Source organism: Bison bison, unplaced genomic scaffold (genome assembly GCF_000754665.1).
Source record: "Bison bison bison isolate TAMUID 2011002044 unplaced genomic scaffold, Bison_UMD1.0 scf7180017864487, whole genome shotgun sequence".
Classification (NCBI taxonomy): Eukaryota; Metazoa; Chordata; class Mammalia; order Artiodactyla; family Bovidae; genus Bison; species Bison bison.
The window spans coordinates 4,905,344-4,930,671 of NW_011495047.1; the positions used below are offsets into that span (position 1 = coordinate 4,905,344).

The window sequence follows — 25,328 nt, forward strand, 5'->3', positions numbered from 1 at the left end:
ATAGCATTAGCATAGGTTCAGTTCAGTTCAGTCGATCAGTCGTGTCCGACTCTTTGCCACCCCATGAATCACAGCACGCCAGGCCTCCCTGTCCATCACCAACTCCCGGAGTTCACTCAGACTCAACGTCCATCGAGTCAGTGATGCCATCCAGCCTTCTCATCCTCTGTCATCCCCTTCTCCTCCTGCCCCCAATCCCTCCCAGCATCAGAGTCTTTTCCAATGAGTCAACTCTTCGCATGAGGTAGCCAAAGTGCTGGAGTTTCAGCTTTAGGATCATTCCTTCCAAAGAAATCCCAGGGCTGATCTCCTTCAGAATGGACTGGTTGGATCTCCTTGCAGTCCAAGGGACTCTCAAGAGTCTTTTCCAACACCGAAGTTCGAAAGCATCAATTCTTTGGCACTCAGCTTTCTTCACAGTCCAACTCTCACATCCATACATGACCACTGGAAAAACCATAGCCTTGACTAAATGGACCTTTGTTGGCAAAGTAATGTCTCTGCTTTTGAATATGCTATCTAGGTTGGTCATAACTTTCCTTCCAAGGAGTAAGCGTCTTTTAATTTCATGGCTGCAGTCACCATCTGCAGTGATTTTGGAGCCCCAAAAAATAAAGTCTGACGCTATTTCCACTGTTTCCCCATCTATTTCCCATGAAGTGATGGGACCAGATGCCATGATCTTCGTTTTCTGAATGTGAGCTTTAAGCCAACTTTTTCACTCTCCTCTTTCACTTTCATCAAGAGGCTCTTTAGTTCCTCTTCACTTTTTGCCATAAGGGTGGTGTCATCTGCATATCTGAGGTTATTAGTATTTCTCCCGGCAATCTTGATTCCAGCTTGTGCTTCTTCAAGCCCAGCGTTTCTCATGATGTGCTCTGCATAGAAGTTAAATAAGCAGGATGACAATATACAGCCTTGACGTACTCCTTTTCCTATTTGGAACCAGTCTGTTGTTCCGTGTCCAGTTCTAACTGTTGCTTCCTGACCTGTATATAGGTTTCTCAAGAGGCAGGTCAGGTGGTCTGATATTCCCATCTCTTTCAGAATTTTCCACAGTTTACTGTGATCCACACAGTCAAAGGCTCTGGCATAGTCAATAAAGCAGAAATAGATGTTTTTCTGGAACTCTCTTGCTTTTTTGATGATCCACAGGATGTTGGCAATTTAATCTCTGGTTCCTCTGCCTTTTCTAAAACCAGCTTGAACATCTCCAGACATTGCCAGATGTCCCCTGGGGAATAAAGTTGCCCTGGTTGAGAATTGCTGCTGTAGTCTGATGTTCAAGCTGCCTTTAGCCTGTTTCAGAATGGAGTAAATATTTTTCTTCATTAAACAAGGATATAGTTGCTTAAAATGTCACTTATAGAAAAATAACTGAATATAATCCTGTTTATGGCATTCCTTTACTGTTTGACATCTGTAGGGTTTCCATGTGTTGATTCTTCTAGAGTTAGAATAAATGAAGGGATATACCATTTTTAGGATTTTACTTCCCTGTGTATAAGATTTGTGTGCTGTGCCTATCTCAGAAAAGTAGTGAAAAGATCAAAGGATATGGACAGTTGGAAGTCTTGCCAGATTACCATCCAATAATCAGGATGGCTTTTATACCCCCATTAGAATCGCTGGTTTTGCTTCGGTAAATTTGGCACTGTTAGGGAATAAATAAGTCCTGTGTTCCCAGCTTTTTGTTTACTAGTTATTGCTGTCTGTCCAGTTACATCTTTCTCAAAGAAAAGATTATTTTGGCTGGTGGTGGTGGTGGATTTTCATACATTGTGATTGGGAAGACTGTGTGTCACTTTGGATTCCCTGTTGTAAATGTCCAAAGTCAATATTAGACTTTTCAGGGTCCTAGTTGGTCCATGTAAATACATTTCTAGCTAAGCTGTATCCCACAGTTGAGAAAAAGGCACTTTTCTGTGAAAAGAGGACTGTGAGAAATGAAAGACTTCTTATGAATTATTCCTCTGTGTTCAGATACGAGAGCCTTACGGTCATCCTCCCAAAGGTCTCAGAAGATAAAAGAAGCCAGTGTCCCAGCAAACTAGTGACTTAGAGAATTACAGTAGTTCTTTGTTTGGAAAAGCAAGAAGTGCTGTTTTCCTTTTAGCAACATGGGAAGCATTGGGTCATATTTACCTAAATTGTGTGATACCTCCACAGAAGATGGGTGGCTTCTTATAATAAAATCACATACAAGAATAAAACAGATTACTTTAAGCAATAAAGCTAGAGAAGTGAATTCGAAACCAGAGGAACATTGTTAAGGACCTCCCCCACCAAGTACGTAGAACTATGAGAAATTTAAAAAGATGAAGGGTACTGGATCTTTAGTGGGAGCAGCTGCATTCCATTTGGGGGAAAATGGACAAGAACCCCTACATGGGGTTTCATGTGCTTATGGTTGCCTAGTACTCAGCATGTGGTGCTCTGTAGATGTTTGAATGGGTGGATGGTTGAATGGGTGGTCTGGTGGATAGGCTGTTGTGGTTAAGTCAGCACTGTCAGAGGTGAACACACAGTCCTGTGGGCATTGTGGGAAGGGGTGGGGCTTCTGGGCAAGGGCATCATGGGAAGATCCCCAACTAGATTAATTGGAGAATAAGATGAAAAGCAAATGCAGTGATGCATACATATCACATATGGAATTCACTGATGAAGAATTCATGTATCTTTGTAAATCTAAACCAGCACATACATGGAATACTTAGATACACCTGCCTGCTGGTAGCTCAGACGGTAAAGAATCTGCCTGCAGTGCTGGAGAGCCGGGTTCAATTTCTGGGTCATAAAGATCCTCTGGAGAAGGGAACAGCTACCCACTCCAGTATTCTTGCCTATAGAATTCCGTGGACAGAGGAGCCTGGTGGGCTACAGTCCACGGGGTCACAAAGAGTCAGACATGACTGAGCACATGCACACACACACACACACAAACACACACATACGAAGATGGTTTTCCACACTGTTTCTAAGTGTATGGTTTTGTCTCATCTCCTAGGTAAGATAGACCCATGCCTGTGCTCGCTTGCCCATTATGTAGCCCAGGGTTCTCAACTGGAGGCAGTTCCTCCCTGCTGCAGAAGTCACTTGGCAATGTTTGGAGACATTTTTGCTTGTCACAAGTAAAGGGAGGGGGCGCTACCACTGGCATCTGGTGAGTAGAGGTCAGGGATGCTGCTAAACATCCTATGATACACAGAACAGACCCCATTCCCAGGAATTACCTGGTCCCAAGTGTCAATGATGGGCTTCCCGGTGGCTCAGCGATAAAGAATCTGCCTGCAATTCAGGAAACATGAGTTCGATCCCTGGGTCCGGAAGATCCCCTGGAGGAGGGCATGGCAACCCACTCCAGTATTCTTGCCTGGAGAATGCCATGTATTGAAGAGCCTGGCCAGCTATAGTCTATAGTGTTGCAAAGAGTTGGACACGACTGAAGCGACTGAGCATGCACACATGCACACACAAGTGTCAGTGATGCAGAGGGTGAGAAACCTGATGGAGCCAGAGCCTGCAGCACTGATGCTGTGTTGACAGCTTGGCAGGACACAGTTACTGGCTTTCGGATCACTGGGGTCTTTCTTAGAAGGTAATCTCGAGAATCTAATCTACTTTGCTTCCAGTGGAGCTAATCTTGTTTCTGGGGAAGAAGGGAAAAGGGCACTCTGCTGGCTTGATGGTTGGCATTTTCTCACCTCATCAACTCTACAAGATAAGGTTGTTTCTTTCATTTCAATGATTAGGCGATTTAGGTTCCAGATACCCAATGATTGGCCTGGAGTTGATCCTTCTGACTGCAAACTCAGGCCCTTCCCATTGCCCAGGGGAATTTCCTGTCCAGATCTCCACAGGATCCACATTCTTCACTCCTCACCTACTGGGGAGGGCTCACTGCTGCTGCGAATCTGATGACTGGGTGATCAGGGAATGAGATCTTCTGATCTTAAAGTGGCCACTAACTTACTGTGTTGTTCCTGCAAGTTGCTTCCCCTCTCTGGGCCTCAGTTTCTTTGTTTATAAAACAACAGAATTGGACTAATTAGTGTCTCCTAACTTCACCTGAACCAGAGTAGATTCCCTCCATCTTCATCTAGATCACAAAACTGGGCACACTTTTTAAAATTTTTAGACGTTTTACATTTTTGTCTGTTCAGTGAGGCATGTGGGATGGGATCTTAGTTCCCTGACCGGGGATTGTACCTACTGCGTCCCCTGCAGGGGAGGCCCGGAGTCTTAATCACCGAACCACTGGGGAAGTCCAAAACTGGACACGCTTTGTTTTTTTTTGGCTCTTTGTTGCAATGTGTGGTCTCCCTCGTTGTGGCGTGCAGGCTTAGTTGCTCCGCAACATGTGGGATCTTAGTCCTGTGACCAGGGATCGAACCCGAGTCCTCTGCAATGGAAGATGGATTCTTAATCGCTGGGCCACCAGGGAAGTCCCTATTTTTTTTTTTAACAGGGCACTCTTTGAAGCATGTTTCTCTTTTGTTTGTCATCCTACACTTCATCCCCACTCCGTACCCATGCAGGAAAACACGCTCGTATTCCACACACTGGGACTCCCTTAAAAGCCTAGTACAATGACTGGCTCGTGGGTCCTAATTTGAAATTTTGAAAAACCTACTCCAGTTTTTGAAACTGAAACTAAAGCATACCTTTCTCCTAAAATTAGTGCTCTAAAGCAAAGTCTCCAATCTAACGTTATCCCTAAATTGGACCTAAAATATCTAAGTGCAAGTGTTAGTTGCTCAGTCATGTCTGAATCTTTGCGACCCCATGGACTGTAAGCCTGCCAGGCTCCTCTGTCCATGGAATTCTCCAGGCAAGAATACTGGAATGGGTTGCCATTTCTTCTCCAGGGGATCTTCCCAACTCAGAGATTGAACCCGGATTCTTTACTGTCTGAGCCACCGGGAAGCCCAGCATATCTAAGAGTATAGCTTATTTCTGGCAGGAAGCCATTGATTTAGATTTAGTTGCTCAAGGAAAGAGCTAGGGTTTTGTTTCCTTTTTTTTTCCTACCCAAGTGATGCTTGTTCACTGTTGAAAGATTAGAAAAGCACATGTGAAAAAGGAAAACAAAAATCACCTGTAATCTTGCCCCTTAAATGTAACCATTGAGAATATTCTGGCTTTATATTCATCCAGATTTTATTTTTTATATTTATGTATAAATGTGCATGTTCAAGTAAAAAGTAGAGCCTATATACTGATTATTTTTTTCTCACATGCCTCAGAGGGTGGGACTTGATAGTGAAGTCACTGAAACCCACCAGTCAATACAAGAGTAAGCCAATCTCTCCAAGCCTCAGTGGGTTTTGTTTGTTTTTATTTTTAAATTTTATTGAAATATAGCTCATTGACAATGTTGTGTTAATTCCTGTTATACAGCAAAGTGATTCAATTATATATTCTTTTTCGTATTCTTTTCCCTTATGGGTTATCACAGGCTATTGGATATAGTTCCCTGGGCTATACAGTAGGACCTTGTTGTTTATCCATCCTATATATGGAAGTTTGCAGCTGCTAAGCCCAGACTCCTCATCCTTCCCTCTCCCACCCTACTTGGCAACCACATGTCTATTCTGTATGTTTGTGAGCCTGTTTCTCTTTCATGGATAAGTTCATTTGCATCGTATTTTGTATTCTACATATAAGTGATAGCATATGATATTTATCTTTCTTTTTATGATTTACGTTGCTTAGTATGATCATCTCTAGTTCCATCCATGTTGCTGCAAATGCAAGCCTCTGTGTTTTATCTGTAAAATGGAGGTAACAATACCCACCTAACCCTACTCCTTATTGTGAGGACTAGACGTTACGTAAATTACCCAGCTATCTAGTGTTGGCCTACAGTAGATGCTAAGTAAAAGATAATTAGTTATGCTCATATCACCTTCTTTTTATTTCTTAACCAAACCAATCATCAAGATTTGGATTCAGAAGGCCTGAGCTGCAATCAAAACATTTCTTTATCTTTAAGAGTTCCTGCCTAATATTAAAGCCAATCAAAACCAAAATTAACAAGGGGAGATGCAAGAAAACCAACCCCAAGTCTCTTCTCAGACACCCAGGACACTTTAATCAGGAGTGTGTGTTCACTCTTCGAGAATCTAATCCTCATCAAGTCCCCTTCCTGGTCCAAGTAGCTCTGATTCAGCTTTTTATAAAATGTAAAACTGATGCAAAATAAATATAAAAATATTTTTATTACTTAGTTGGCCTTGGCCACAGCATCAGTGATTCAGTTTCAGAAGGACTTCTCATCCAGAATTGCCTGTTAAACCTCCTGAGAGAGGACTGACTTCTGCTTCCTTACAGTTAGAGAAAAAAACGTTTTACAAGAGAATAGTTGTCCCATTTTTATTTTAAATTCTAAGAAGAAGTAGCATTCCTAGAACAGAGATGGTTCTAACTGAATGGTTTGCGATGTAACTTCTGTGTTTAAGGGAGGAGATGGCTAATAATAATACTTAAGGGTGGGGAGGGGGTGAAACCTCAGAGCAAATAATAGAGAAGTTACATCGCAAACCATACTTGATTCAGACCCAGGCAGTTGGGATGCAGGCACTAAAGTCTAAGAGGCCAGGCCCCACCCACTTTGTATTTGGGAACCTAGTGCTGAAGCGTTGGTGAATGGGTTTCTCAGTTTTCTGATGGCCCAAACCAAAAGGAAGACAGTATCTTTCATCCTCCTTCAGGAAGCATTTAGGAGTGCTTACTATAGCCTGGGCCCTTCGTTAAGAACCAATAATAGAAAGACAAGTGGGACCAATTCCTCCTTTGGAGAAGCTCACAGGTTACTGGGGTAAGCAATTCTGCACATTGTACAACAGAGCACTGCAGTAAAGGGCAGATAGTACCCCGATGGAGGCATGGCCTGAATGTGCTGGGCAAAGAGGATCCAGCCTTCTGTGTTGCCAGTGGCTCCGCCTCCTGACTGTGCCCAGATGGGTGAGCTCTGCTTGCTGAGCTGGGAGGTGTCTTCTCATTTTGCACCCTGGAGGAACCAGGTCAGAGATCACATCCTTTCCTGGCCCAGGGAAACTTTGGTGATGGTTGGTAATGGCTTTGTGTAGTCAACTGGGAAGATCTCATTGAGAGGGTAACATGGAAGCCAAAACCTAGGAGTGAGGGAGCCAGTTATTTGGGTATCAGAGCAAAGAGCCTTCCTGGAAGAGGGACACAGGTTCAGATCCCAAGGAGGAGTAGGGGTGCCTGGATGCCTGGAATGTTTGCTGGGTGGCAAAGGAGGTGTGTGGCTGCAGCGGGTATGTGGGTGAGTGTACAGGAGGGGCTGGGGGCAGGGGTCAGATGTGGAGTCTGTTGGGTACATGCTGTAGAGCCTTTAATGTTACTTTAAGGCCTGTGGCTTGTGCTCTGTGTGATATGAAGTCATCTGGGGGCTTTGAGCAAGAGGAATGGCATTGTCACTCCAGCTGCTATATTGGGAATTGACCATAGGCTTTGCGGGAAACCAGTTAGAAGTTACTGCAAAATTCAAGGAGATAGATGGTGGTGGCTTGGACCATTTCCATCACCCTGAAAAGCTGAGGGGGAAAGTGTGCAAGGGGACAGATAAGGCACAGATCCAAGATAGTTTTTTGCTGATAAGATGTTAGCAAAGAGTCTCACTGTAATATAATTTATTATTACCATGAGTCAGACTTTATTTACCGGTTCCACTGACATTTGTTCCACCCTGGCTGCCTGCTAGGTCCCCTGTTAGACACTTGGAACAGCAAGTACAATCTACCCCTGGAGACTCTCAGTAGAGCAGAATTATAGAGATTCTACCCAAATATAACATCATCAGCACCACAAAAAACCCCAGCTGCTGTTTTTACAAATATAGGGAAACATTAGCCAAAACATTGAGGATTTACTATGTGCTTGACAAGCCCATGTGTATGATTATGATATGTGATTGTTATAATTATTACAGTTGGATGCTCTTCTTTATAACCTGACTAGACTGCTACAAATTGGGAAACTAGTGGCCAACAACCTAATATTCCAGCCTAAAAATGTTATTTCTGGGCTCTGCAATCCAGCATGACCAAGACCCCTAACACCCTAGTGCCTCCCCAAAACCTATCATAGAAAATGCATGTGCCATTTTTTTCCAAACGTCTTCTCCCTTCATAACCCATGGAATCATGTTACTAGTCCCTTAATCTCACTGATTGGTCAGCCTATTTAAGTGCTATTTATTGCATGTCTGTTTTTCCATGTCATTCTTTGCCTTAAAGAAGGTTAAGCTGAAACGGCAGCTCAGCTTCGGAGATGTTACCGTCCAAATTGCATGCGCTTTTCTGCCTCTGCACCCGCCTTGCGCTGGTTTATCCTTTTGACTGGCAAGACCTGAATCCAGTTGCCTATATTGAATCACCAGGTAAGAGGTATATTTGTTCAAGGGCTTGAACTGTCCACCTGTTGCCAGACTCGAAGTGGCCCCAGGGAAGTTATGTGTGGGATCATCTAAGAAGATGCTGATGGGGATCCTTAATTCTCCTGAGGGAATGGAGGGGCCTCATTCTTTCTTCTTCCTACTAACCGAGAGAAAGAAGTACCTTCTTCTTCAGCATCAGGATTGCAAGACAGGGACTTCCCTGGCAGTCCTGTGGTTAAGACTCTGCACTTCCAGTGCAGGGTATATGGGTTCAGTCCCTCGTCGGGGAAGTAAGATCCCACATGCGGCATGGCCAAAAGGAAAAAGACTGCAGGGCTGCTCAGATGGGGCCTTTTCAGACAAGCTGGAAGCTCAGTTTGCAATCGCTGGGGAGAAGGTCCACGCTGCCTTTTTTCTACATCACTGCCCTGACCCATGCCCTCTGGGTACAGTAACACATCTCTCCTGGAGTACCCTCCGAGGCAACCCCAAACCTGCCCCCAAGATGGTGAAGAAGAGGCAGGTGTCTCGATCAACAGATGTAGTCCTGGTTGATGGTGGGAAGGTGTTAGAAGATGGTGATTTAGAGTTTGGATCCAGAGGGAGACAACCTTTTCTATCTAATGACAGGGGAAAGCAGGGACCAGCAGGCACTTGGAGTCCCAGATAAGCATGGATGTGCATCCCCGCTCTTTCTTACCTTTTGTGGGGAGGGAAGGAGAGGAGGCGACAGAGGATGAGATGATTGGATGGCATCACCAACTCAGTGGACATGAGTTTGAGCAAACTCTGGGAGATAGTGAAGGACAGGGAAGCCTGGAGTACTGCCGTCCTTGGGGTCGCAAAGAGTCGGACGCGACTGAGCAACTGAGCAACATTGACAAAAGAAAGGAGGCGGCGGCTTGGTCAAGCCCAGGAGTGGTGGCCAGACTGGGACAGCCATCTCTAGACAGGGACATCTATGACCCCTAAAAGGACCTTGATTGCAAAGTGATTCCTTCTGGAGTCTTGAGAATTCTTGCTAATTCCAGAGAGTTGGGCTCAGGAATTTTCTCCTCTGCTCGGGTGAGCAGTGTTGGTGACCTCTGAAAGGTACTATACTGTCTGAACCTACCGACCTGTGCAACTAGGGAGACATGACTTCTCTGGATCTAGGTGTGCAAGGTTGATGGGTGACTCCTGACTGTGACATTTACCAAGGATCTTTCATAACCCACTGCCTTACTAATCTGGCCCTACTTCATAGCTGGGGAAATGAACACAACAGCAGAAGAGAGACTAGGTCTTCTATGTTTGCATAGAAATGGCCTCTTATCTCACAGGTCCATTCATGCAACAATACTTACCAGAAAGGTGGGGCATGAGTCATACCCCATTGGTGACTAACACAGAGGGCTCATAATCGAGTTCAGGGGCCTGCAGCCTGATTATATTAATTCTCTTATTGTCTTATCTGTAGGTTGAAAACAGGTAGCATCTGATGTGATGAGCAGATTCTTTTACATCATGTGCTTTATATTGGTACAGGGTGGGAATTTCAAAACATGTTCCCTATTCCCCCATGTTTGAAAATAACTTGAAAGCTGTTATTGAGCCAGCAGAAATTTGAGGACACTGCTTGATTCATCTGTCATCCCAGCCCATTCATTCTAAATACTCAAAAAAGAATGCATGAATATGTTTTAAATTATTAGAAATAGTTTATTCAATAAAAGATGAAAGTAATGTATGATTATTTGTATCATTCGTACTAAATGAATACATAGAAAATATGGTCATATAGCTAAAAGGTTTATCAGCATGGCTAGAGATGTCCCATTTATTAATGGAGGACATAAAACCATAAAGAGACGGTCATTTTCCTCACATTTGTACAATCCATCTCCAACCCCAGAAATAGACATTGGGACTATTTGATAAATGAACATCACCAAAAATGTATACTAAGATTAATAGCATACCATAGATTCTAATGCGCCTATTAAAATGAAGTTGAAGAAAAATAGGAAGTGACATCTATAAGTTCTGAACCATGAAACAGTATCATCTAGAGAGTGGCCATGCAACCTGGCAAGTCTCCTACTTATCTCTTTTTTTTTCATGAGGTGTGCTGATCGATGGCTAGAGAATGGGAAATCCAGAATCCTATCCATTAGCTATGGGCTGCTGAACCTTTTCTTTTTTTAAAACTTTACTGAAATATAGTTGATTTACATGTTGTATTTAATTTCTCCTATACAGAAAAGTGAATCAGTTACACACACACACACACACACACACACACACACACATGAGGCCCTCCAGCCACAGGGCCCCGGAGACCTATACTCAAACCCCAGCTTAAAGTTTTCTGAGACCTTCTCAGGGGTCAGGCGTCCTGGAACTGGCAGCCTTGCAGTCTCACCTTGACCTGGGCTCCTGAACGCTGGATGAGGCTTTTTGGTAGGGCAGGTTTTAAAGGACCAGGTTACTCAGGTGAATGGAAAGGTTCCCAGAGCCTGGGTGGAACTGACATCTCATAAGAGGAACCTTGTGCAACATGGAATCTCCCCATGGCCCTAGAACTGAACACTCAATTCCAGAGGTTGTACCTCCCAGGCAGCTGTGGGTTCTCTGGGGCTCCTCACCAAACTGTGGTTTGAGTCCCTGTGGCCACACCATGGTTCCTGTGGGTCGGGGATACAGGAGAACCCAGGCTGCTCGTCACAGGCCTGCCCTTCTGTCCTCTGGACTTGAAGTCTTGCTATTACATTATGAAAGACCACTCAGCCGACAGTCTTAAATGGGAGAGAAAAAGCCTTTTGTAATTCTAAATAGACCCTAAAATGTTAGCCTTTAGGGAAAGCATTTTAAAGAATTGTTTCAGAGGAAATGCCTTGGATTTCGTATCTATACAGAGAAAAATGGTATGATCTAGCATGCGTGCCTGCTAAGTTGCTTCAGTCATGTCTGACTCTGTGTGACCCCATGGACTGCAGCCCACCAGGCTTCTTTGTCCGTGGGATTCTCCAGGCAAGAATACTGGAGTGGGTTTTCTGCCTCCTTCAAGGGATCTTCCTGACCCAGGGATTGACCCCACATCTCTTATGTCTTCTGCATTGGCAGGCAGGTTCTTTACCACTCACACCACCTGGGAAGCCCATGATCTAGTGTAGATCTGCTAAAACTCCTCTTCGGGCTTGAATTTGGGTAAACCAGAGTTAGCTAACTCTAGGGAAGGGGCAAATAACCTTAGTTGTCTGCCTTTTATAGGTGGTGGTCATAACGCACCTGTAAGTCAAGTCAGGACATGAATTTGAGTGAGTTATGGGTGTTGGTGTTGGACAGGGAAGCCTGGCACACTGCAGTCCATGGGGTTGCAAAGAGTTAGACATGACTGAGTGACTGAACTGAACTGGCCAAGTCAAGCTACCTTGATTTATATGATCACTGATCCTTACAGCAGTCCTGAGGGCTGGCCAAGTGATTGTATCCCCACTTTACAAATGAGGATCAGAGAAGGGGGTAAAATGCCTAGGGCAGAGCAGCATAGCTTGTAAGATGTACAACTGGAACCCAAGATAGCATCACTTGGCTCCAGCACCAGGGTCCATTCATTGCAACCACTGCCTTCCTTGGAGCTACCTCCTACAATTCGAACATGAATTGCTGACTGTGTGTCAGGCCAGGTGGTCTGGTACCTTAGCCCAGTGCTTCTGACAAACGATACAACTTTTCAGATTCAGTAGAATTGAGGTGAGGCCTAAGAGCCTCATCCCCAATCTTCCGTTTGATGCCATGATGCTGGTCCATGGACCAACTTGAAGTAGCTAGGCCTCATGAACTGAAAGGCTCCTCACTGGCAGGTGTTTCACACCCAAGTGTGGAGGATGTAAATGACTTCTTCTCATGACTCAACACCTTTCTGAGAGATGCCCTATGAAGTCAGATGCCATACATAACATAGTTTGCAGTGTCTACGTGGCAGAGGCAGAGTGTGATAGAAAGCATGAAAAGACTGTCCAGCAAAGTAATCAGCTCACACAGTCCAGAAGAAGGAATGGAGCAGTCTAGCTGAATCTAGAAAAGTGAGTCAGATGCCTTGATATGTGGTCTCACCATGCTGAAATTAAATGTGGACTTGATTGTGGGTTAGAAAGGAGAACAGGTGAGACTTCAGGTGTGTTGAAGGGTTTTGGCGCCAGAGAGAGAAAATATTTCAAAAATGGGTGGATAAAAGAATATATGCCATAAAGCATTTAACAGAGACAGAAGAGACCCAGTGATAGTGTAAAGTTTAGTTCTGGTCATTTTCACAAATATTTGTTGTGCTCCAATCATTGCGCCAGACTTTGTGTTAAAGATCCGAGGATACAAAGATACGGATGCAGCTCTTATGAGATACTCTTAGGAGACAGAGTAGTAAAACATAACTTTAGTCTAATGTGATAGGAAGGAAGGTAAAAATATATACAGGGAATTTATTTAATACTGAGGGTGAGTCTGAGGAATCAGAGAAGGTTTCAGAGAAGACCTGACATCCAATCAAGATGTTAAAGGTTGAATAGGAGTTTGCCACAGGGATTTCAAATGCAGGGAACAGCATTTACTCAGGCGCAGATACAAGGAACAGCCCACTGTTGCTCAGAAGTGCCAGAGCACACAGAAGGAAGGTAACTTACAGGGGAAAAGAAGAAGAGTAGGAAGCAATGGACCTTTAGATCACCAAGGGTTTTTCTCACAGTGCCCAGGAACTTGGGGTTTAACTTGTACACCTATGAATCTCTCTGAGTTTCAATCCCCCAGTAGAGAAAAGAAGCCACCCCACACTGGAAGGCATTGTGGATTTAAATATAACCTACCAACTGCCTTCCAGAAAGATTCCAATACATGCTCTGTTCAAGGAAAAACAACTGGTGGAAGGAAGGCATTGAAGGATTTGAAGACTTGCCTGGTGAGGTTCATACTTTAAATCCTTCCAGAAACTGTGTGAAGGATACAGTTGAAGGGGTCAGGATCCAAGGTGAACAGGATGTTCAGGAGAGATGGTAACTGTCTGGTCAAAAGCACTGAAGGTGTAAGCGAGACAGGTGAGCTAGCAGAGCAGAGACATACTGGAGAGAGAATGTGAAGCTAAAAACAAATGTTCGAAGTTGGAACTTGGTTGGATGTAGATGGCAAGGAAGAAACAGGAGAGTAGCATGATTCCTAGATCTCTGCCCTGGGATCCCCAGGCTATGGAATTCTGGAGTTGCAGGCTGTGTTGTTGGAGGGTGAAGTGGGGGAGTTGGGAGACAGTCATGTACTTTCACTCTGGACCATGGGCTTTGCTGATCCTGTGGGAAGGTTGTCAGATGCAGATATCCAGTGGGAAGATGTGAGCCCAAATCTGAAATATCAGGTAAAGTTCATGTTTAGGAAAAACAGATTTAGGGAGTGGTCTTTAATATGCTCTGGATAGGAGTAGCAGGTAAGGGCAAAGCTACAAGGATTAGGAGGTGATGATGATCTTAAACATCTCAGGAGAAGGGGGATGTCGACTGCCATCTTTTTCCTCACCCAGTTCTTCACATGCAGAGGGTCTTCAATAACTATTTGTGTATTTTACTAGTTAGTGAAGAAATGAAGGCCAGAAACTATGGGTAGTCATTTGATTCCCTCCAAGTTTCTTGGCATAATCAAGTCTGGGGAGTCATGGATAACAAGCGAAATAATATTGACCTGTTTTCCAGCATGGGTCAGTAAGATACAAGCTCTGATGGCTGCTGCAAACATTGGTCAATCTAAAATCCCCAGAGGAAATGGATCTTATTCCGTCGGTTGTACAGACTTGATGTTTGATTACACTAATAAGGTAATGTTTTAATACCATTTATCCTTATATTCTAATATTGACTGTGGCTATGGTCCATAAGAAGGTTTTGAAAACTGACCCTGCTCTCACCTGAGAATGACTTATTTTGTCATTGGTATGATTTCATGGCAAGCCTTTGGCTGGTGATGCCATTCCTCAGGTCACTGCTGTCTTCAGATTAATTTATCCATAAACTCAGTTTTCCTCCCTTCTCTAGTGTCTGAAACCAGGCTGCTCATACTTTCTTTTCATTCAAAGAGCATATTTTTCTCTTTCTATTCCTTTTGACTATATTCAGTCACCATGGCAACTTATCAAAAAAAGCTCTCTGGACCTCTTCAGGCACAATAGAGGTATTTGGGTCCCCACTAACTAAATATGCAAAACAGCTGTTGGAATAGGTTTGAGAAGCAACTTGACTAAAAGCACATTCATGTCCTTCCTCTACAGGGCACCTTCTTGCGTTTGTATTATCCATCTCAAGATGATGATCACTCCGACACCCTTTGGATCCCAAACAAAGAATATTTTTTGGGTCTTAGTAAATTTCTTGGAACACACTGGCTTGTGGGCAAAATTATGGGCTTATTCTTCGGTAAGATTTCTGTTGATCCTGCTTTGTAAGCTCTAGACTATAAGGAAAGCTTGAAAACAGCAAGAGTTTCAGGCAGTTAAAGATCAAAGTAGATTGTCTCCAGTCTAAACATCTCCTAAGATGACAAAGTATTACTTAAAAGACCAGGTGACTATCAGAGAATCAAGGGTTCTTGCTTTGTCTGTTCTGAATATGACAGGGTGGGTGGAGGGAATGAAGGTATCAGACTTTCAGACAGGCTCCAACATCTTTCTATGGGTGGTCAGATTTTGCCTTCTTCCATTCTCTGTGGGGGCAATAATGTGATGAGAACAGCAATTGGGCTGGTGTGACCTCTCCCTTCTATGCTATGTGCTGAAGTGTGTTTTACAGTTGGGCAAAGAGAGAAAGAAGGCAGAAGCCACCTTACCTCTCTATATCCTAAACCAAGGAGTGAAAGCTAATTTCTTATTTATCATAAATGAGGAACTCCACTCTCATTCCCATAACCACCCCCAAGGGGCCAGCCTCTCTCACTAAGACAATTGATGTGCATTCATCACTTAGTATGTCTACATTTCATTAATATTGGCTTTTGTCCTTTATCTGTTTCACCAGATACTACTCTTGACCTGGTGTTAACTACATCTTCAAATTTCCCCCTCAAAACTACCTACACCTTTTGGCATTCGTTTGAAACATCTCCTTGGAGTTTTCTTAATAGCCCACTTTATATGAGAAATGATGAACATAATTACACATCTTTATGATGCTGAATCGGAGAAGGCAATGGCACCCCACTCCAATACTCTTGCCTGGAAAATCCCATGGACAGAGGAGCCTAGAAGGCTGAAGCCCATGTGGTCACTGAGGTCAGACACCACTGAGCGACTTCACTTTCACTATTCACTTTCATGCATTGGAGAAGGAAATGGCAACCCATTCCAGTGTTCTTGCCTGGAGAATCCCAGGGATGGGGGAGCCTGGCAGGCTGCCATCTATGGGGTCTCACAGAGTCGGACACGACTGAAGTGACTTAGCAGCAGCAGCAGCATGATGCTGAATAGTTTATAGGTCACTGCTATAGCAATCTTTACATTCGGTTTCTGTGGGCACATCTCCATTGTGTTGATGAGAAAGTGGAACACAAATAATTGATGATAATGATGACCATAATAAGTGAGAAGTGAAGGAGAAGACCATGGCCTCCATTCTGAGCCCTTTACTATGTGACTGGATAGGTGTGCTTTACATATTGTTGTTCAGTCGCTAAGTCGTGTCTGACTCTTCGCGACCCCATGGCCTGCAGCACGCCAGGCTTCCCTGTCCTCCACTGTTCCCAGAATTTGCCAGGCTTCCCTGTCCTCCACTGTTCCCAGAATTTGCCCAAGTTCATGTCAGTTGAGTCAGTGATGCTATCTACATATATTCCCACTTCAATATGATTCTCACCAACCCCCCATGAGAGAGCTATATTTTCCTTCACTTTACTGAAGAAGACTCTGAGGCTCAGAGAGTTCTCTTGACCTGCACAAGGTCAGCAGCAACTCAGTGGCAGAACTTCATCCAAAGCCACATCTGAGGGTGAAGGCTAAGGTCTCCCCATCTTTCTCTTGACCTTGATCAAATTAGAGTGGGAGGAGTTTCCCATTTGAAGATTCTGAATCTCAGTTTAATGCTCCTGAGGTTTACTTGTTTGGTTTCAGAACATTCCCTTTGAAGTTTTGCCAAGATCTGTGATTGATGATAAGGAGCAGCCTTCCTGAATACACCTCTCAGTAGGAAATGTCTCACCACAAGTTCAGAGCTGACAGTGAGAACTGATAATTCATGATCCTATGGTCTTAAGAAAAAAAACAAGTGGTTCATGCCCATGCTTGGTGGTATTTAGTAGGAGACTTTTTTTTTTTTACATGAATTTACTATTGATGCATAAAAGAATAAATTCCATGGGTCAGGTTTTTATACTCAGGAGATGTAGGTTAAATTAACCAGCGATATTCAAGTCAGAAAAAGACACTAATTATCACCTCCCACTGCTCTCTAGGTTCAATGACAACTCCTGCAGCCTGGAATGCACATCTGAGGACTGGGGAAAAATACCCACTAATTATTTTTTCTCATGGTCTTGGAGCATTCAGGTAAAGTGTCAAGAGGCTGAACAATTTTAGCCTCCAGGGATCAATGACTGAATGCATTCCCCCTAAAAAAAAAATAGGGGGACAGCAGATTTTGGAGTGTCAGGCTGGTCCGAGTCCTGGGAGGACTTGGAGTTCCTTCAGAATTAGCTGTGATCTACGTACTAATCAGTCCTTAGCCTTGTCTTTTCCTGCCGCCAGCCCATGGAGACCAGCCTCACAACAGAGGAGAGGGGCAGTTGCAATTTGGGTGGTTGTCTTTCTATATAACAGTATTTACACTCTCAAAATCATTCACTGTATTAGTTCAGGTTCTCCAAGAAATAGACACCATGATTAGATTAGCTGTGAAGAGCATGTATTGGGAAATGCCCATGAAGGATAGAAGGGAAGGAGCAGAGAAGATGGGGAGAGATTTCAGCCTATGATGCAGGCTGGACAGTTGAGAAGGAGATGGGAAACAGAAGGACTGGGTATGAAGGGTATGAATGTGGTACAGTTCTAAGAAAAACTGGGCCAGGCTGATGGAGGTAGAGCTTGACCAAGACTTGCTCACCAGAGTCCTGCATCTCATAGGAAGGGACCTATGGTAAACACACACCATGTCCTGTCACTGGAACCAACCTACAGGAAGTCTTGCTTTACTTGGACCCACTGGGGCAGGAGCTGGGTGGGCTCTTTAGTCAACTATGGTCTCTGGATCATGACAGGTAGCATGTTTTCATGGCTACCACCCCATCTACTTTTTTTCGACATTTTCTCAACTCCCTTCCCATCTTCTGCCTCAGGTTTATAAGAATTTTAGAAAAGGAAAAGTGGCTTTTAGCTGGTAAAAAAAATCAGGTAGCATCTGCAATGAGAAATTTTCACTTGTTTAATTGTAGCCCAACTGGTTATTTGATTCCTATGAGACCAACGATTGGCATCTTAGACTCCGAGGACCACATTCAGCCTGCATCTGTGTATACGGTTCTATTGAAACACCAGCCACACTCATTTACTTTCCCCATTGTCTCTTCTAGTCTTGTGCTACAGTGGCAGAACTGAGTCTGATACAAATAACGTAAGGCCCACAGAGCTGGAAGCAATTACTCTCTGGCTTTTTACAGAAAAGGTTTTGCTGATCCCTGTACTAGACGATTTTCCCTTCCTGAGTTGGTCTTCCATCATCAGGAGTGGAAAACATGATACTCGCCGACCTCCTTTTTGTTCTTTAAGGCCATTTACTCTGGAATACATAAAAGGCAGGAGTTCCCTTTTGATCCAGTGGTTAAGACTTTGCCTTCAAATCCTGGGGGTGCAAGTTCAATCCCTGGTCAGGGAGTTAGGATCCCACATGCCTCGCGAACCAAACCAAACCAAACAAAAAACAGAGGCAATGTTATAATGAATTCAACAAAGACTTTAAAAATGGTTCACATTAAAAAAAAAAAAGAATACATAATAGGAGAAGAAGATTGTGCAGAACCAAGATGTGGAAGGGATTCTAAATGTAGTTGCTTATTAGCACATAACTCTTCAACCATCTCACCCTGTCTAGTCATTTACCTAACAGCTGACTTGTGTTTGGTATTTCCACTGTTTTAGACGTGGTTATAAGCACTGAACATGTGTTAACTTACTAAATCCTTACAATAATCCCACCAGGTCCCAGGTGTTATAACATCACCCTTCTGCAGGTAAAGAACCAAGGCAGAGAGAAGATAACGTGATTTATCCCAGGTAGACAGCTAGTAAGTGAAGGAGCCAGGATCCAGTAACCTGCAGTGGTCAGAGTGTAGGAACTGTTGTCTTAAGCATCACATTGTACAACCTGCCTATGTTAGTATTTCCTTATCATGACCTAGTAACTGGGACTTCCCTGGTGGTACAGTGGTTAAGACTCTGTGCTTCCAACAGGGACATGAATTCAATCCCTGGCCAGGGAACTAAAGTCCCCATGCCACTTGCTGTAGCCAAAAAATGAAAAAAAAAAAAAAAAAAACAACCAAAAAACCTTATAATTATTCTAAAGCCAAGACTTTATTATCTGTCCCCACCGATGAGGACAGGAATGGAGTAATGTAAGTATTTAAAGTCATGTAACTGGAAACAGGCAGAGCCAAGATTTAAACTCAGAACTCTCAAAGGCAATATTTATAATCACTGCACCAGTGTTTCTCAGCCTTGATACCCTAGATGCTTTGAACTGGATCATTTCCTGTTGTGGAGGTAGTCCTGTACATCAGAGAATGGTTTTAGCAGTATCTCTACCCACTGGTCGGCAGTAATATACCCCCCACTACTCCTGATAATGAAAATACCTCCAGACATTGACAAATATCCCCAGAGGACTAAAATCAGCCCCCTTTGAGAACCACAGCCCTATGCTTTACCCCAGGGCACTCCTACAGGGGGATAATTACCATCCAATTCCCAGGTTTTATTTGTGGATCCCTTGTAATTGTGACTGGTAGTTGAATGCTTCTCTCATTTTTGTTTTGAAGGACGATTTATTCTGCTATTGGCATTGATCTGGCATCCCACGGGTTTATAGTTGCTGCTGTAGAACACAGGTACGTCACTTGGTATGTGGCTGAGCTCTACCTTTCTTAAAGGTTTATACAAAGTACTGTTAGAGGGAATTCCTTGGTGGTGCAGTGGTTGGGACCCATTCTCACTGTCGAGGACCTGTGTTCAATGCCTGGTGGGGAACTAAAATCCTATAAGCTGTGCCACTCAGCAGGAAAAAAAAAATACTGATACAGTTGTCAACTATGGTTACCCATGACTGAGAAGAAAAGGAGACTGAATTAGATTGTCGTGTATATAAAAAACAGCTAACATTTCTAGAGTTCGTGTTCATATACCATCATTGAACTCATCATTGTGTTCATTGAGTGCTGTGTTCATATACCATCTCATTTAATCTTCTTAACAATCCTTTAAGATGTTACTATCACTGTTTCAAGGGAGGCAGAATATGAAGCCGAGGAAGGGTAATTTGCCCCAAACTACACAGCTAGTAAGTGGTGGTGCTGGGATCTGATTCGGGAGAGAATGTTCCACTCCAGGGTCTCCCAGAATTGTGAAGACAGAGTGCCTTCTTTACAGGCAACAATGTCTTTTTCTTAGAACTCCCTTGGGGGCCTCTTTGATTTAAAAAAAAAAATGTAGAGTTGGAAGAAGGGAAGTCAGAAAGAGTCAAGGATGGGAGTGAGGAACATGCGTGATACAAGTCATTGATTCTGTTTGTATTGTAGGGATGGCTCTGCATCCTCAACATACTATTTCAAGGACCAGTCTGCTGTAGAAATAGGCAACAAGTCTTGGCTCTATCTCAGAACCCTGAAGCGAGGAGAGGAGGAGTTTCCTTTACGAAATGAGCAGGTATGTTGAGGAAGAGAAGAGGTGGCATGCCTACACCAAAAGGTGTAGGTGAAATGATGATATTTGTTCATTTAATTATCTTACATTGGGCAGACTGCGCCCCTAGGTCTCCTTACTTCCCATTCCCAAAAGATATGTCAAAAGATTCCCTGAGTGATCAAATTCCCTTAATGAAATATCTGGATCGCAGTAAAAACAAAGACCAACATGAAAATCCTAGGAAATGACTGAATACTCAGAATTCTTTTGTGTTAGAACTAAAGTCTACTTTTCACTGAGGTGATAGAGAATATTATTAAGAGTTCAGGCCTTAGAATGCAACTTTCTTTGTTTGAATCCTGATACCATTACTCTACAGGTGCAGTGGGCTTATCTTGGACAAGTTACTTATTCTTTTTGTTTTGTTTCCATGCTTTATCTGTTATGAAATAACGAACTTAACAGTATGTCATATGAGGCTTTGAGGAAGACCAAGTGAATTAAAGCATGTTGTTTTCTACCCCTGTGCCAAGCTTTATGGCTTCCCAGGTGGCTCAATGGTAAAGAATCCACCTGCAATGCAGGAGACCCGGGTTTGATCCCTGGGTTGGAACCCACTCCAGTATTCTTGCCTGGGACATCCCATGGACGGAGGAGCCTGGTGGGCTACAGTCCTTGGAGTCACAAAAGAGTTGGACACGACTGAGTGAACAACAAGCCAGACTTTATAGTGGGTGCTTTTACATGGATTATTGCACTTAATCCCACCTGCATTTCACTGAGGTGGACATTATTAGACAATAAATGGAAGCCCAGAGAGGTTAAGCAAATCCTCTGAGGTCACACAGTGGGTAAGCAACAGAGCCAGGATCTAGACTAAGCGATAACCACCTTCAAAGCTGGTGCCTGGGTCATTATGTAGGTTGTGTTCTATAGGCAACCAAATTCTTTCCCTGTGTTTCACCCTCTACACAAACTTTAAGTGTTACAGCTTTTTACTTTGTCATGTCCTTCTTACAATCATCCTATTAGTTACGGCAACGAGCAAAGGAATGTTCTCAAGCTCTCAGTTTGATTCTGGACATCGATCACGGGAGGCCAGTGACGAATGTACTAGATTTAGAGTTTGATGTGGAACAGCTGAAGGTGAGCTTAAAAAAAATTCATTTTCCCTTGGCCTGGACGTCTTTGTTGCTCTTATTATTGTCTGTTTTACTGCTGTAATACAAGGTACAACATGATAAAGGGCTGCAAAAAAATAAAAAGAGTACTGGGAAAGTATTCCAACAACAAGAAATGCATTAGGTTGAACTACGTGTACAATTGCCACCAGCCACCTTTGATCTACCAAAAAAAAATGGTAATTTCGTATGTTCAATATAATATAAACAGTGGAAGTATTGTAATTTCTTGAGCAGCTCCTGCATCTTTTTGAACTTGATCCTGAAACACTGGTCAAAAGTTTTAGACAAAATGTTGGGGTAGGGTGGAAGAACATCACATTGGATAGTGTGCTTGAAGACTCAGAAGTGTGTGGGGGTGTGGAATACAAGGAAGGGAACAAACTAAGATGATGGTCTGTCCTCTGCAGTATGAGTCATTTGTGTCATTCAACTAGCCACTCCTCTCTCCATGGCTTTGGACGTGTGGTCCCCTTGGCCTGACTCCCCGTCCTCCTGACTTAGACCTGCTAAATCATCAACCTAAGTCAGGCATCTCCTTATCCATGAAGCTTGCCTGGACCCCACTGCCCATCTGGACTGGGCTAGCCATCTATCACACATGCTCCTTGGCACCTCCTTACCTCATCTGCATTGTGTATCTGTAACTCCTTCCCCAGTAGACTAGGAACTCATGGGAAATGAACTGCAGTGCCTGGCGCAGAGCAGGTGTTCAATAAATACTCAGAGAATGGACAAAGTCATGAATGTGGAGTGTGGGAGAGGGAGCCATCAGCAATGACATTGATGTTCCAAGTGTGGGTGATGAAGAAAGCCGTGAAGTTCACTTCTTTATTTGAGGTTTTTGTTTGTTTTTCTTCTGGTGCTGAAACCAAAGAAGTTTTTGTATATATATATATATTAGATAAAACTTATATATATGTTTTATAAGTATATATATATGTTTTATAAGTATTATATATATAACATGTTTTTAAATAGAAGTGTTCGTGTGTGTGTATATATATAGAGAGAGAGGGAGAGAGAGAGAGAGGCAAGTATGTGTATGTACATATGTGTGGGTGTGTGGGTGCATGTGAGTGTGTATGTATTTCTTTTCTAAGAATCAAGGTACTTAACCGTGCTTGTGAAATAATAATCTTGTGATTTACAAAATCTCTGCCTATCCTCTGAACAGCCTGTGAGATACTTATGCATTTATATCATGCTTTTTTCACATAGGACTCTATTGATAGGGATAAAATAGCCGTTATTGGACATTCTTTTGGTGGAGCCACAGTTATTCAGACTCTTAGTGAAGACCAGAGATTCAGGTAAGAGAATAAGGCTGAGAGAGAGAATGCTAAGTTATTGGAACAGGGGGAAGTGATAACACATGTGATATTGAATGTATCCAGTTCTTAGTGAGGAAGAGATCTTTTGGAGTTCACAAGTCCATTCTTCTTCCTCCATAAAATCCTTCACATGAATTTTCCTAACCAGAAACATTGACTTTGGCTATTGAAAATTCTCCCCATCTCTGTTTTTCCTCATTATTATTTATCTGTTCAAGGGCTTATCATTTTCATTTGGAAATTTATCTTTATATATATATATTATCTGTGACATAATGATAATAATGTTGTCATCTTATACTATTTTCTAGATTCCCCAATTGGCAGGGCATTAAAAAAAAACTGTTTTACATTTAATTTATTGACAGTAATTCACATTTACACTATCTAGCTCCAGGTTTTCATACATGAAATTTTTACTGAGAACATACCACCCACCTCCAAACTTTTATTCTTTGTATCTCAGCTTTGACATCCTTTTCTCTCAGAAGTTGACTCCAATTCTATGTTAGATGGGCAGGGCATTTTTAAATTATTATTTTTTCCATCTTTAAGGTTGAGCATGGGATAAAATTGCATAGCTACTGGAGTGGAAGTCAGGACCCCAGTCTTCTAACTTGAAGGAACATTTTCTTTCTTGAAGCGTTTCATCCCAAGCTGATGAGATCATGTAGAATCGACCATGTAGAAAGTAGACAGGATCATGCGTGAAACTTCAGCTCACATTTCTTAAAAGCTATTTCAACATAAGAAGATCCTCTTCTTTCATCCATTTAGCACATAAAATAGAGTCTCCAAAAGGCCAAGAAACATTGGATAACTTAACTTTAAAAAAAGAAAATGAATTACATTTTCAAATGATATACTCCATATGCTTTTCTTCAACTCTCCCAGGGGAAATATCTTTACACGCAAAGGAAAGAGTCTAACTGTTACTCAGAAAGATATAATGATGAGTACATGACAGGGTCCAGAAGAACTAGAAAGACAGGGGCAATAGTGTATAGACTATTTTTTCAGACACTCCACAATTTTATAGAGTTACTTATTTTAAAATTTATCTTGAAGGATGACAAAAAAATTTTTAATGTTTTTAAGGGTTGTAATTCTCAAATGCCTCCTAAAGAAAATGGTGATTTTATTACAAGTTTGCTGCCTTGCAAAGCTAATGATATCCCCTTCCCACACTGAAGGGTAATACCTCTTCCGCCCAGTGAGATCACCCATAACGAACCAGTGAGGTGTTTGTCTCCGAATCCCTGTGATATTAGAAATCCCTGTATGCGGGCAGCATGTAACCAGCCTTCTTCCATCAGGTGTGGCATTGCTCTGGATGCATGGATGTTTCCTGTGGGTGATGAAGTATATTCCAGAATTCCTCAACCCCTCTTTTTTATCAACTCGGAACGATTCCAATACCCTTCTAATATCATAAGAATGAAAAAATGCTTCTTACCTGATAGAGAACGAAAAATGATTACAATCAGGTGAGTATCAGTAAGTGACATTACATCATCTGAAACGCAAACCTGAAACTGGGATACACAATCCATGAATATCACTGAGTAGCTAGTCTAGAATTGTTCAGTTTGTCGTTTAGACTTGGAATAAGGGAGACTATTAGGTAATCTCAGTTTCCAAGTGCATTTAGACTTCCTCTTTTTAAAATGCACTTTTTTTGAGTAGTGTTTGTATATATCGTGCATATGCTGATAATTAAAATTTGCATCAGGATGCATGCTACTGCTATCTGAATATAAGAGCAGGCCTACACATTTTTAGGACTGGGGTAGAACTGTACAAAAAAGATCTTCACGACCCAGATAATCACGATGGTGTGATCACTCATCTAGAGCCAGACATCCTGGAATGTGAAGTCAAGTGGGCCTTAGGAAGCATAAGGAACAAAGCTAGTGGAGGTGATGGAATTCCAGCTGAGCTATTTCAAATCCTGAAAGATGATGCTGTGAAAGTGCTGCACTCAATGTGCCAGCAAATTTGGAAAACTCAGCAGTGGCCACAGGACTGGAAAAGGTCAGTTTTCATTCCAATCCCAAAGAAAGGCAATGCAAAAGAATGCTCAAACTATCACACAATTGCACTCATCTCAAATGCTAATAAAGTAATGCTCAAAATTCTCCAAGCCAGGCTTCAGCAATATGTGAACCATGAACTTCCTGATATACAAGCTGGTTTTAGAAAAGGCAGAGGAACCAGAGATCAAACTGCCAACATCTGCTGGATCATCAAAAAAGCAAGAGAGTTCCAGAAAAACATCTATTTCTGCTTTATTGACTATGCTAAAGCCTTTGACTGTGTGGATCACAATAAACTGTGGAAAATTCTGAAAGAGATGGGAATACCAGACCACCTGACCTGCTTCTTGAGACATCTGTATGCAGGTCAGGAAGCAACAGTTAGAACTGGACATGGAACAACAGACTGGTTCCAAATAGGAAAAGGAGTACGTCAAGGCTGTATATTGTCACCCTGCTTATTTAACTTCTATGCAGAGT

The 25,328-nt window shown here is 42.7% G+C and overlaps 1 protein-coding gene across 8 annotated transcripts in view; it reads left to right on the forward strand.

The window, feature by feature from the left end:
• The window catches only part of PLA2G7 (phospholipase A2, group VII (platelet-activating factor acetylhydrolase, plasma)), a 37,651-nt gene that overhangs the window by 7,877 nt on the left and 4,446 nt on the right, over positions 1 to 25,328 (forward strand). For 5 of the 8 annotated variants that reach the window (XM_010863063.1, XM_010863062.1, XM_010863065.1 and 2 more), the window contains exons 2-10: positions 8,265 to 8,407; positions 14,116 to 14,237; positions 14,688 to 14,832; positions 16,859 to 16,952; positions 19,436 to 19,504; positions 20,192 to 20,318; positions 21,330 to 21,443; positions 22,700 to 22,791; positions 24,129 to 24,299. In XM_010863063.1, the coding sequence (XP_010861365.1) occupies positions 8,299 to 8,407; positions 14,116 to 14,237; positions 14,688 to 14,832; positions 16,859 to 16,952; positions 19,436 to 19,504; positions 20,192 to 20,318; positions 21,330 to 21,443; positions 22,700 to 22,791; positions 24,129 to 24,299 (1,043 nt within the window). In that variant the 5' untranslated portion in view covers positions 8,265 to 8,298. Of the gene's footprint in view, positions 1 to 2,899; positions 3,164 to 8,264; positions 8,408 to 14,115; positions 14,238 to 14,687; positions 14,833 to 16,858; positions 16,953 to 19,435; positions 19,505 to 20,191; positions 20,319 to 21,329; positions 21,444 to 22,699; positions 22,792 to 24,128; positions 24,300 to 25,328 lie in introns of those variants that run through there. The other 3 variants (XM_010863069.1, XM_010863068.1, XM_010863064.1) reach the window with 2 other exon arrangements.